The sequence below is a fragment of the Zea mays genome, chromosome 7 (genome assembly GCF_902167145.1).
Source record: "Zea mays cultivar B73 chromosome 7, Zm-B73-REFERENCE-NAM-5.0, whole genome shotgun sequence".
NCBI lineage: Eukaryota > Viridiplantae > Streptophyta > Magnoliopsida > Poales > Poaceae > Zea > Zea mays.
This window is the reverse complement of record NC_050102.1, coordinates 19,452,322-19,464,444: the sequence shown is the minus strand read 5'-3', so window position 1 is coordinate 19,464,444 and position 12,123 is coordinate 19,452,322. Positions and strand designations below refer to the sequence as shown.

Genomic DNA, 12,123 nt, shown 5'->3' with positions numbered 1-12,123 from the left:
TTTCTGATGAAGGTTTATTTCTATAGAGAATGTTGCTAAGCAAGGCGCTGAGAATGCAACAAGACCTCGAAGACAAAAAGAACAAAATTATTATCGAGGGTTTGGAAAACAAAATTAAAGACTACGAAGCTTCTCTTGAGAAGAAAGATTTCCTGCTTCAGGCAATGGAGGGTTCACTTGCAGAAGGCCAAGCCGAAAACGCTAGATTAAACGAGGAACTTCTCCAAAAATCAGAGGGCTTTGAACAAGAGAGAAAAGATTTGCAGACAAAATACAAAGCTTAAGCTGACAAAAATACAAAGCTGCAACAAACTTTGAAAGAGCTTTAGAACATATGTTTGAACTTCGGCAACCGCTCCGAAGTGTTTACCCCTTCAGCTGAAAATATTCCAAGTACCTTCGAACACATTGAAGGCGAAGTTGAGGCACTTGATGAAGTGATAGCCGAGCACGGTGACTTCTGTGCCCTGCTGGCCTCTCGCGGCACGACTGTAGCATTCATGAAGGCTGGTTGCACACACGGAAAAACGGTGAACAAACCAACCTTCTGTCTATCTCCAACAGACTTGGTTGATATCCCCAGCGAAGCCCAGAGTATTGGAAATAGATTTATAATTCAGATTTGGGCGAAGGGTGGGCGGGATTTGGCTGGTGATGAGGCCCGAAGCTTGCTTAAGCCGGTATGAAACTTATACCTGTTGCTTGCCATATCTTGTGATTACTTTTTACCTTATACTGCTTGTTTGTGTGCAGGATGGTGGTGCCGAAGATTGATAGTCTGAGGCACGTTCCAAAGGCCGCTGAAGCTATTTTTAGGCCTGCCTGCATAGAGCTTAGAAGCATTTGTATTATCTTTGTAAAAGACATTGTAATCAAGAATTGAACATTACTTTATATACTTGTCCATACCTTGTAATATATTTTTACCTTTCCATCCATGTATAAATTGCTTTGCTATGGACGAAATTTGTATCTTTTGAGCCGAAGGCAAAAAACACCTTCCCTTCTTTTCGTACACAACGAAGCATGTCCTTGCTTCTTCGTGCTCATCGAAGCATTGTTGCCAAAGCTGAAGTATTTATGTTTGTGCTTCATGTTATGATGATGATGATCCTATAAATGTCTACATGAATGTGTATGAATGCAATGAATGATGTAATGTAATGTGCAAATGAATGTCCCGAACACACACACGAAACCACACCCAGACTCTACATCCCCTTAGGAACGACTTTTGAGTCTTTTAAGCTCTGCATCCCCTTAGGAATGACTTTTGAGCTTCTTCACCTTCTATTTCGCTGGCATCTAAGTTCTGCATCCCCTTATGAACGACTTTTGAACTTCTTCACCTTATATTTCGGTGGTATTTGGCTCTGCATTCCCTTTGAAACGACTTTTGAGCAGAAAACTTACTCTGCGCTCCCTTAGGAACGACTTTTGCATCTTCGTCAAATTTTTGGCTCTGCATTCCCTTAGGAACGACTTTTTAGCAGAAAACTTACGCTGCGCTCCCTTAGGAACGACTTTTTTGTAGCTTCGTCATGCTCTGCATCCCCTTGGGGACGTCTTTTGAGCTTCTCCCTATTTTTTCTTTTTGCACTCGATGGTGCAGGCTCAGATTTTACATATTACATCTTTGGGGGATTTGGCCCTCGTAGGGCTAAATAAGAATGAAAAATTACAAGCTATGGCCCCATTAAAAACCTTTCTCCCCTCTTCAAAGGAAAAGGGTGCCATAGAAAAAAATAAAAAAAGATTACATCAAATTACACATAGTATCGCCGAAGCTCATCCGCATTCCAAGATCTGGGTATGTCGTTGCCGTCCATATCCTTCATTCTATAAGAACCGGGTCTTGACGAAGATATTACCAGAAAAGGACCTTCCCACTTCAGTTGCAACTTGCTCACTGTATCTGGGTTTGCCACTCTCCGAAGCACCAGATGTCCTGGCTTGATGTTTTTCAATCGAACTTTTCTATCACACCACCTTATTGTTTCGGCCTGATATTTATTGATGTGCTCTATAGCCTAAAGTCTGGTCCCTTCTATAGTATCTTTTGTTATTTGATAATCAGCTTCGTCTTCTGCCGAGGCTGTTGTTCTTATTAACCCTGTCTTTGCTTCTTCTCGAGTTATTGCTTCGTCACCAAATAAGAGCTTGAAGGGTGTGAATCCTGTTGACCTTGACGCAGTTGTGTTGTGGCTCCACACCACTTTAATCAACTCATCTGGCCACTTTCCTCTGGGCTGGTTGAAGATTAGCTTCATTATTCCTGTCATTATAATGTCATTTGCTCTTTCTACAAGCCCATTTGATTCTGGATGCCTGATTGATGCAAAATGAATCTTCGTACCAATCCGGTCACAAAAATCTTTGAATGTTTCGGCATCAAATTGTGTTCCATTGTCCATAGTTATTGCCTTTTGCACACCGAAGCGACAAACAATATTCTGCCAGAAGAATTTTTGGACCGTGACCGAAGTTATTGTAGCCAAGGGCTTTGCCTCAATCCACTTAGAAAAATATTCTACCTCCACTACAACATACTTCAAGTTGCCTTGTGCTGGTGGGAGTGGACCTAACAAATCCAGGCCCCATCTTTGCAATGGCTAGGTTGGCTGTATTAACTAGGTTAGCGATGAAGGTTGTTTCTGGTCTCTTGCACATTTTTGACAATTTTCGCACTTTTGAACCAGATCTACTGCATCCAAAGCTGCCTTCAGCCAATAAAATCCTTGTCTGAAAACCTTCCCCAGCAAAGGTCTAGACCCAATGTGAGATCCACACAAACCTGCATGTATTTCCTTCTTCAGCTCTATACCTTCGGTTCTGGATAAACACTTGAGAAGTGGAGAGCAGGCTCCATGTTTGTATAACTCCCCTTCTATTATGACATATGGTCTTGTCCTTGCTTCCATTCTTTTATTATAAACTTCGTCATCCGGAAGACAGTTACCTTGGAGGAAGGATATGATTTCAGTCCTCCAATCTTCACTATGTACAGGTGATATTGCAAGCACTGCTCTCTCCAGGAGTTCAACCGAAGGTGCTTTTATTGTCTCAAAAAATACTTCCAAAGGTAGAGGGAGCCCCTGTGCCGCTGACTTAGCTAGCAGATCTGCATGCTCATTTCCCCTCTTGGAATATTTTTTACAGAGAATCCTTCGAAGGAAGCCTCCAATCTTGGGACTGTATCCAAATATTTTTCAAGCTTTGGATCTCTTGCCTTGCTACTTTTGTCTATATGACCAGAAATGACTTGGGAATCAGTTTTAAGGATCACCCTTCTTATTCCCATTGCCTTTAGCTTCCGAAGCCCCAACAAAAGAGCTTCATATTTAGCAATATTATTTGTACAACAGAAGTCCAACCTTGCTGCGTAGCATGTTCTGACTTTAGAGGGCGCTACTAGAACAGCAGCCGCTCCTCCGCCGAAGGTTCTCTAAGAACCATCATAGAAGATTGTCCAGGCTTCGGCGTCCTTTGTTACTTCTTCTCCCTAAGCCCTTGGCGTTCAATCAGCAATGAAATCCGCTAACGCCTGGGACTGAATTGAGGATCTATGTACATAATCAATAGTGAATTCATTGAGCTCGGCAGCCCATTTTCCGATCCTTCCAGTAGCTTCTCTTTCCTCATTATATCCTTCAGAGGTTGTGATGAAGGAACAATTATATGATATGCTTGAAAATAATGCTGAAGCTTCCTGGAGGCCATCAACACAACATATAATACCTTCTCCAATTCTGTATAATTTTTCTTTGATAAGCTTAAAACTTCGGAGACGAAATATACTGGTGCTTGTCTTTTGACTTGGCCATCTTGCTTCTCATGTACAAGCGCCGCACTGACTGCAGAGTGGGAGGCTGCTACATATAGGAGTAACGGAGCCCCTGGCGAAGGTGGAGTTAGAGTTGTCAAGTCTATCAAGTATTGCTTTAACTCTTCGAAAGCCTTTTGCTGAATCGGACCCCATTGGAAAACTTCGGCTGACATTAGTATTTCGAAGAATGGTAGATTCCTTTCTACTGATCTTGATATAAATCTATTTAACGATGCCAACCTTCCTGCCAATCATTGAGCCCCCTTCTTTGAATTTGGCGGCTCCATCCGAAGGATAGCTTCGATCTTTTTTGGGTTAGCTTCGAATCCATTCGTTGATACTAGACAACCAAGGAACTTGCCGTTCTTTACTCCGAACACACACTTCTCTGGATTTAATTTAAGACCAGCTTGCCTGAAATTGGCAAATGTCTCTTGCAAGTCAGCAATGTGATTCTTTGCTTCGTGCTTTTTACTATGATGTCATCAACATAAGTCAGCACATTCCTATCTATTTGAGAGTGAAGGACCTTGGCTGTCATCCTGCTGAAGCTTCCTCCAACATTCTTGAGCCCCTCAGGCATCCGAAGGTAGCATTAAGTACCACTGGGAGTTATGAAGATGGTCTTTGGCTCATCTTCCTTCTTCATCCAAATCTGATGATAGCTTGAGTAGCAGTCCAATAAACTTATGAGCTTCAAAGAAGCTGATGCATCTACAAGGGAGTCTATTCTTGGTAATAGGAACTCATCCTTTGGACATGTTTTGTTGAGATCTGTAAAATCAATACACATTCTCCATTTGCCATTAGCCTTCTTCACCATAACAGTGTTGGCTAGCCATTATGGATATGTTACTTCTCTGATAACACCAGCACTGAGAAGTCTCTTTACTTCGTTCCGAGCACCTTCAGCTTTATCCTCAGACATCTTCTGAAGCCTTTGCTTCATTGGCCTGAAAGATGAATCCACATTAAGTGAATGTTTAATGACATCTCTGTTGACACCACAAAGATCATTGGCTGTCCAAGCGAAGACATCTTTGTTGTTGAACAAAAACCTTAGCAGAGTCTTTTCTTGCTCATCAGATAGCTGAGATCCCAACAGTACCCTTTGATCTGCTATATCTTCACATAAGAGCATAGGCTTCGGATGATCTACCGAAGCAGCCTTCTCTCTTTTGTGCTTATATTGTTGACAAGCTTCGGCTCCATCTATGTTATGGATCGCCTTTGAATCTGTCCAACTCCCTTCAGCCCTTCTGGTAGCTTCTTGACTTCCATGGAAAGCAATGGGCCCTTGCTCCGAAGGTATCTTCATGCATAAGTACACAGGATGAAGTATTGCTTCGAAGGCATTAAGCGTCCCTCGACCAATGATTGCGTTGTATGGGTACTCCATGTCGACAATGTCAAAAACAACTTGCTCAGTTCTTGTGTTATAGACGTAACAGAAGGTAACTAACATTGTGATTTTGCCAAGTGCCACAATCTGTCTTCCTCCGAAGCCACAAAGAGGGTGTGTAGCATCATGAATCTTGTCCTCTAGTTCTTTCATCTATCTGAAAGCCTTTGCAAATATGATGTCCGCTGCACTACCTGTGTCAACTAGAACATTGTGGACCAGAAATCCCTTGATGACACAAGATATAACCATAGCATCGTTGTGAGGATAGTCTTTGAGTTGAAGATCCTCCTAGGAGAAGGTGATTGGGATGTGGGACCACTTAGATCTGACGAAGGGTCCTTGCACCCCAACATGTTGCACTCTTCTCTGCGCTTCCTTCTTCTGCTTCTTGTTGGCTGGCTCTAAACTTGAACCGTCCGTGATTGGGAGCACTAGCTTCGTGACCGAAGGTGCTACAACTTGGTTGTTGAACGAAGCCATCGCCTTAACAGTGGAAGTGAGTTCACCGGAGGTGGGTGCCAATGTTGGGGACTTGTTCTCAAATGCTTCAACTTGATAGAAGCTAAGAATCCAAGAGCGACGTGCCAGTGATTACCAGCCAGCGTGAACAGCACGGGGTTACTGTTCACCTATTTATAGGCATGGGACGCTGCCTAGTCGAAATTACATTTATGTGCTTGATAACTAATTATAAACACGGCACAAGTTAACATGGACTAAACGGACTTTTCCTCTTTAAGTCGGTGCTACCCTTCGTCTCAAGGCGTGTCATTATACCCACTACAAAACAAACCCCCCTATAGCAACGTATACCTGGCAACGTATAGTTATATGCGTTGGAAGTTATTAGGTTCCAACGCTTGTTATGTGTTGCAACCTATATCCGTTGAATTACAATGATACTAGCAACATTTAACATGTGTTGCAAACCGTATGCGTAGAGTAAATACGATCATAGCAACATTTACCATGTGTTGCAACTGTACGCGTAGAGTAACTAGAATTCTTGTAACGTTTACATGCGTTGTAAACCGTATCTGTAGATTAATTTTGGTACTTAAGCAATTGTGCAACTACGACTTTTATTTTTAACTAAAGCATAGTAGTTGGGGATGCTAATTGCGCAAAAACTGTGTAAAGTGAGGAATTGAAAAACAATACAAAGTCTTTTACTCCACTTCATATCGTTTTATTTGTTAAAAATATTATTTTAACTTGTTTGTTACTGTGTTGCACTTATTAAAATATTTGTTATATCTCTATTTATTTGTCAAAAACATGTGAAATATGTTTTCGACGACTCAGGGGGTGTTTGGTTTCTAGGGACTAATGTTTAGTCCCTTCATTTTATTCCTTTTTAGTGTATAAATCGCTAAATATAGAAACTAAAATAAAGTTTTAGTTTCTATATTTGGTAATTTTGGAACTAAAATGGAATAAAATCTAGGGACTAAACATTAGTCCCTAGAAACCAAACACCCCCTCAGTTGCACTTAGTAAAATATTTTTGTTATATTGTCTTTTATTAAAAGGAACTCGGGATTCAGATGTCTAAAGCGATCCAGATCATCCAGCGCCTCTTCCACAAGCATCTGTTGACGCGTGTCGTATGGACGGCCATGAACGCGTGCTTTCGTTTAGGGCGCTCAACGTCGAGTCGCCCCCCCAATTCCTCCCCGCGCCGCCAGCCTCACCGGCTTCCTTCACGGCCGCACCACCACCCCACCGGCTTCCACACCCAGCGTCGCGTCGCCCCCCTATCGGCTGCCCCCACGACTCAACTCCACCACTTGCAGAACAAAGTTAGGGTTTGCCTCCCCCGCCCTCCTCACGCTCTCCCGCCTCACGAGGCAAGGACCACCCATCATCTCTCGCCTCCCGCCACCAAGGGGATGGAGTGGAAGCAGAAGGTGAGCCTCTTCGATGTGGTCGACGAGACCTCCGTCTCCACCAAGCTTGGTCGCGCTGCCTCCAACGGCGTCACCGCCACTGCGACTGGGGGTAACTCGTATGTCAGCCGGTGGAATGGGCGGCCCACACGAACGGCACTTCGAGATCCTCGAGAAGCGTCATGCTCCCTGTATGGTAGCAGAAGGAGGAGTTTCTTCACTCCCTCTACGACAACTAGACCCTCGTCCTTGTCGGTGAAACTGGAAGCAGAAAGACAACTCAGGTATTGTGCACACTACAGTACTCATACACCTTCTCCTAGGCGGCTATGCCCTGCTGATGTTTGATTTTCTTATTTATATCCTTTGTAGCTAAGGGCTAGGAGATAGTGTTATAATCCTTTGCATAGTTAGGATCAAGCAGGGAGTAAAATCATCATGTCAAAGGGTCGATATAACCAGACACAATACTAATTCCAAGAGCCAGGGTGCCAGCAGTAATCACACATGTAGGTAGTTTGAAGGAATCATTTGAATAGTCTGGCATGATTTAGCAGGTATTTTACCCAGTCCAAGAAGAAGAAAACTTGATAAAAGAAAGGGTTTCCCTTATGTTTGTTGAATCCTGATCTATGTGCTTGCAAGTTGCAAACCATCCTGATGCTAGTTGTTAGTTATAATTCGATGACCACCTCACATTAGACTATGGTTGTATCAAGAGATAGTAAACTACAAGTTGGTTATTGTAGGCATCTATATATACTCTAAATAGTACCCAACCATAAAAGCATTGTTTTAGAAGATTTTGACACCGATTATAGTTCACTTTGGGTTGTACCTTTTTTGCATGATTCATTCTACCATGCTTCAACTGAGGAGCAGTCTAAGCATGTGCAAGACTACAACTTTGATCACCCTGGTATTTGATATGCAGTAATGTGAAACATATTTTATTTATCTTTTAGTTTATGGGATTTAGTTCACCTTAGCTAAGATTATTTTAGGTCAACACTGCTCTCCCTCGCCTTTTAGGTCTCTGAGGCGTTGGTTTCCATTTGACCCTTCCCCATTGCCGCTTGTTGGCCCCCTTTTGCTGGTCGCTGTGCAAGAGCTGCAACGAGACACAGATTCTCCAACATCCAAAGCGAGGTGAGATTCTTGCTGAAACAAATCTGTAATCAGTTAAGTCTTGCCATTGTAAGCAACAATTGCATTTATTTTTCCCAATTATTTACATGTAGTTAATTGATTTGTTCTGCTCAAGTTTGACTACACTGTCCTTCATGCTGTAAATAAACTTATAATTGTGTCGATGCCAGTAGATGTTGCTACATTGTCCTTCATTCGTGTTGTGGATTGCACCGAGATAGCCTTAAAGCAATTCACTAATCTGCTGACACACACTGTTGGAACCAATCTCATTCATTTCACAATTGCTCATACGACTGTTCTGCTCCTCTTTAGGTAAGTTCTATGTACTACCTCATTCATTTCACTAACAATATTTACGCCAAGTAATTCCATGGAACCGTGTTTCTAAATTCCACAAATGTTGACAGAATTGTTCTACACATCTCTATGTATCTGAACTTTACACCATAGTTTCTGTTACATCTCTTGAAATGCAGTGTTCAGTTGTGGAGAAGTAGATTTTAATCTTTACATTTACAGAATATATTTCACAGTCTAGCTTATCACCATTTTGATTATGCAGGGTTCCTATGTCTATGACATTAATGGGAACAAGTATCTGGACTCTCTTGCAGGATTATGGTGCACAGCTTTAGGTATGTGCACGCGACTTTTGTGTTTGTCTCTGTGGCTTTAGCAATGTCTTTGCACCTGTTACTTCTGCATCATCTGTGTTTGTTATGTCTTTAGGTGGTAGCGAGCCTCGATTAGTCAAAGCAGCAACTGAGCAATTAAACAAATTACCCTTCTACCATTCCTTCTGGAACCGTACAACAAAACCTTCGTTGGTAAGTTTTCTTGAACCACGCGTCGGTTGTTGGCTTCTTCAAATTTGAAATCGATGTCTCTATCCTAGTTTCTTTTGTAAAAAGTTTACTTGCCAAATTTCCAAAACTGACCATTGGAATTTTGCTGCTCCTTTCAGGATCTTGCGCAGGAGATCCTTAGCATGTTCACTGCAAGGGAAATGGGGAAAGTTTTCTTCACAAACAGTGGTTCAGAAGCAAATGACTCTCAGGTGTCCCTATTTTATAGCCCCTCAGTACCATCAATGGTATTTTTTTGCCGGACACGTAGGAGAGTTGAGTAACATTATATTAAGAAGAATACCATCAATGGTTGTGCTGTCGACGTTCTTTGCTTTTACTGCAGATAACTGAAAGTGTTTAAATACTGATTTTTGCATCAGCAACTCATCTTTAAAGAACTTAAACACAAAAACTGAAAGTAAAGTTACATGGTCTTTACACCTCGCTAAAGAAATATGTCTGTGCTCTCTCATTACTGGTAATAAAATGGTTATTGGTTCATCGACCATGGTATTCATGTATCCATCGTAGCCCAATTTCTCTTTGAAATATACCTAGCTAGTTGGCAGACCTTGAAGCTTTCTATTCTAGCATTTTAGTATGTTGTTTTATTTCTCTTTGATATAGACATGGTTTTGTTTCTAATAGGTCTATTGCTTTCAGAGATAATATGCTCAACCTTTGCAACCCTGAGTTGCATAGAACTACCCTAGTTGAGCTCTCCAAGGTCCCTCCTGTGCCTTTCCTTGTCTGTAGATTATAAATCTCAGCAACGAAAGATTTAGCCCGATTTTAGCTCTAGAGAGAATTCTTGCCTGAATTCTTATTAGTGAAACTCTGCGTCTTGTGGTATGATATGTTTTTCTGGGATTAGGATGGTTCAGTTTTAATGCTGGCTGCAGGGGCTATCATATAACTAGGTAATTAAACAACATTTCTTCCTGATCAAATCTGGGTGTGCAACGACTGCACTATTTGAAATCTTGCAGATTTTAACATGAGGGTGCATGGTTATGTTGTGCGATTAGATCCATCTATGAATTGTTTGTGCTTCTACATTTAGGAACAATGGGCAATTAGGATTTTTTATGTATGTTTTGAATGATTCTTAATTGTTGCAGTAACAGTGACAAGATAGGTTGTTTAATTATGTCCTCATTGCAATATCATTGGTAAAGTAGGCAGTAGTCATAGGATATTCTGTACCAAGGTTGCTTTTTATAGGAATTACTTGAACTAAATAACGACAATGTATGATCTGTCTAGGAATAAGATTGTTTATATCATATTGTATACATGCTGAAAGTAGCAGCAAGCAGCAGATTTCCTAAACTATGTTCCCAAGTAGTTCACATGTAATTGTGTGTTCTTGAAGTGTAGAGCAATCCACCACAACCACGACGCGAAGGACTCCAAGCTACAATTTCTGCATCACTAAAACAAAAACACAACAGTAATGCATCCAAGGTGCTCACTCAGGTCCTTCTGTTCTCTTAAAATTTTATATGTGTAAAATATCATGCTGACTGTAGTCGACAACATATAGGTGATGAACCAGGACGTGACTCGGAAATCCTATAATCATGCACCAAATAAGAACCAGGTAACTACTTATTAGTAAACAAGTTTATGCCTCCTTCATTATTATAGTTACTTGTTGAACCACTATTATGCAAAATTCCCTCGTAGGATTCCATAGAAGTATTTTTAAAGAGCACAAGACATCCGAATAAAAAGGTTGCCTTAGGCAGAGTACTTAGTCAGGATCCCAAAACCAAAGTTGGAGATGTTGCTCTAGGCAAAGAATTTTGGATCCCATTTGTAGATTGAAACTAACTAAAACCATGTGTTACAAGCCATCACTCATATATGCCAAACTAACTAAAACCATACTAGGCTGCAGAAGTTATTCTATTACTAGTTAATAATCAAGTGCATTAGTCCTAGGAAAGCTTTGGGCATTTGGTGAGGAGCGCAAGCAAAATACGGCAAAAACATCATGGTTGGTGTCTAAATTTGTTTCCAATCTTTCTATCACTATTGCGTTGCCCTTACTATTGTGCTCACCTTGCCATGCCATGCTGGGGCAGTGCAGTTGTGCAGGCTTGGAGCTGAAGTTTGGGAGCTGAACAAAGAGGCAGGGACTATGTGCAGAAATAAGAAATAATGATTAGATCAGTCTAGGCTATACATGCTTCCCATTGTATGAATTTTTGTGCTATAATATTTTTCCTTCCCCTTCTTTGAAATGCGATATTTGCACATATCTTCTCAACTTTGCATTACTTATTCCTGTCATTTTGTATATATTAACCTGTTATATTTTCTATGCTTCATTTTTTCAGTTCTGAACCTGGAACACTATGAAGATGCAAGGGCTTGCTGCATATGGATATTTGTTTTGCCTATTGGTTTATTTAGGATCTAGATCACCGATGACTATGAGTCATATGTAAATATATTTTTATCATACCAAAAGTGTCTCGAACATATATTATATATGAAACTATGGATCAACTTCTTGTAATGCAATTATTGATTTTTAGTATATATTATTTTTTCTTCTTTGCCATGTGTGTCTGGATGATTCTAGAAATATCAAATGTGCATTGTTCAACATGTTATACTCTTAACCTCAAAATAAAATATTCAAATATTTATTTATTGGTTTATTGTTTGCAACGCATAAAAATGTTGCCACAACACGAATCTGAACGTTGTAGCATCCTATGCTGACGAGATAGTCATGGGCGGCACCAACACATGTAAGCGTTGTTGTAACTTTTAAAAATCTGTTGCAGTTTACCAACACTTATTTATATGACTTACCAACGTATGTATAAGTGTTGCAGTAGCCCATAGCAACGGCAGTATAGGCAACACATAATTATGTGTTGGTATAGACCATATCAACGCTTATATAGATTTGTACCAACACATATATGCATTGCTAAAGGGGGGGTCATTTTGTAGTGACCGAAGCTCCCTGGATTGTAGCTTCGG

General features: G+C 40.9%; 1 protein-coding gene across 1 annotated transcript; it reads left to right on the top strand.

Annotated features, from left to right (window-relative positions):
• The first annotated feature begins 8,540 nt into the window (after positions 1-8,540).
• LOC103632117 (gamma-aminobutyrate transaminase 1, mitochondrial) lies at positions 8,541-11,652 on the top strand. Its single transcript, XM_008653963.3, has 5 exons — positions 8,541-8,907; positions 9,002-9,099; positions 9,237-9,329; positions 10,501-10,587; positions 11,466-11,652. The coding sequence occupies exons 1-5, from the start codon at positions 8,829-8,831 to the stop codon at positions 11,469-11,471; spliced, it is 363 nt and encodes a 120-aa protein (XP_008652185.1). The 5' UTR covers positions 8,541-8,828; the 3' UTR covers positions 11,472-11,652.
• The last annotated feature ends 471 nt before the right edge of the window (positions 11,653-12,123 follow it).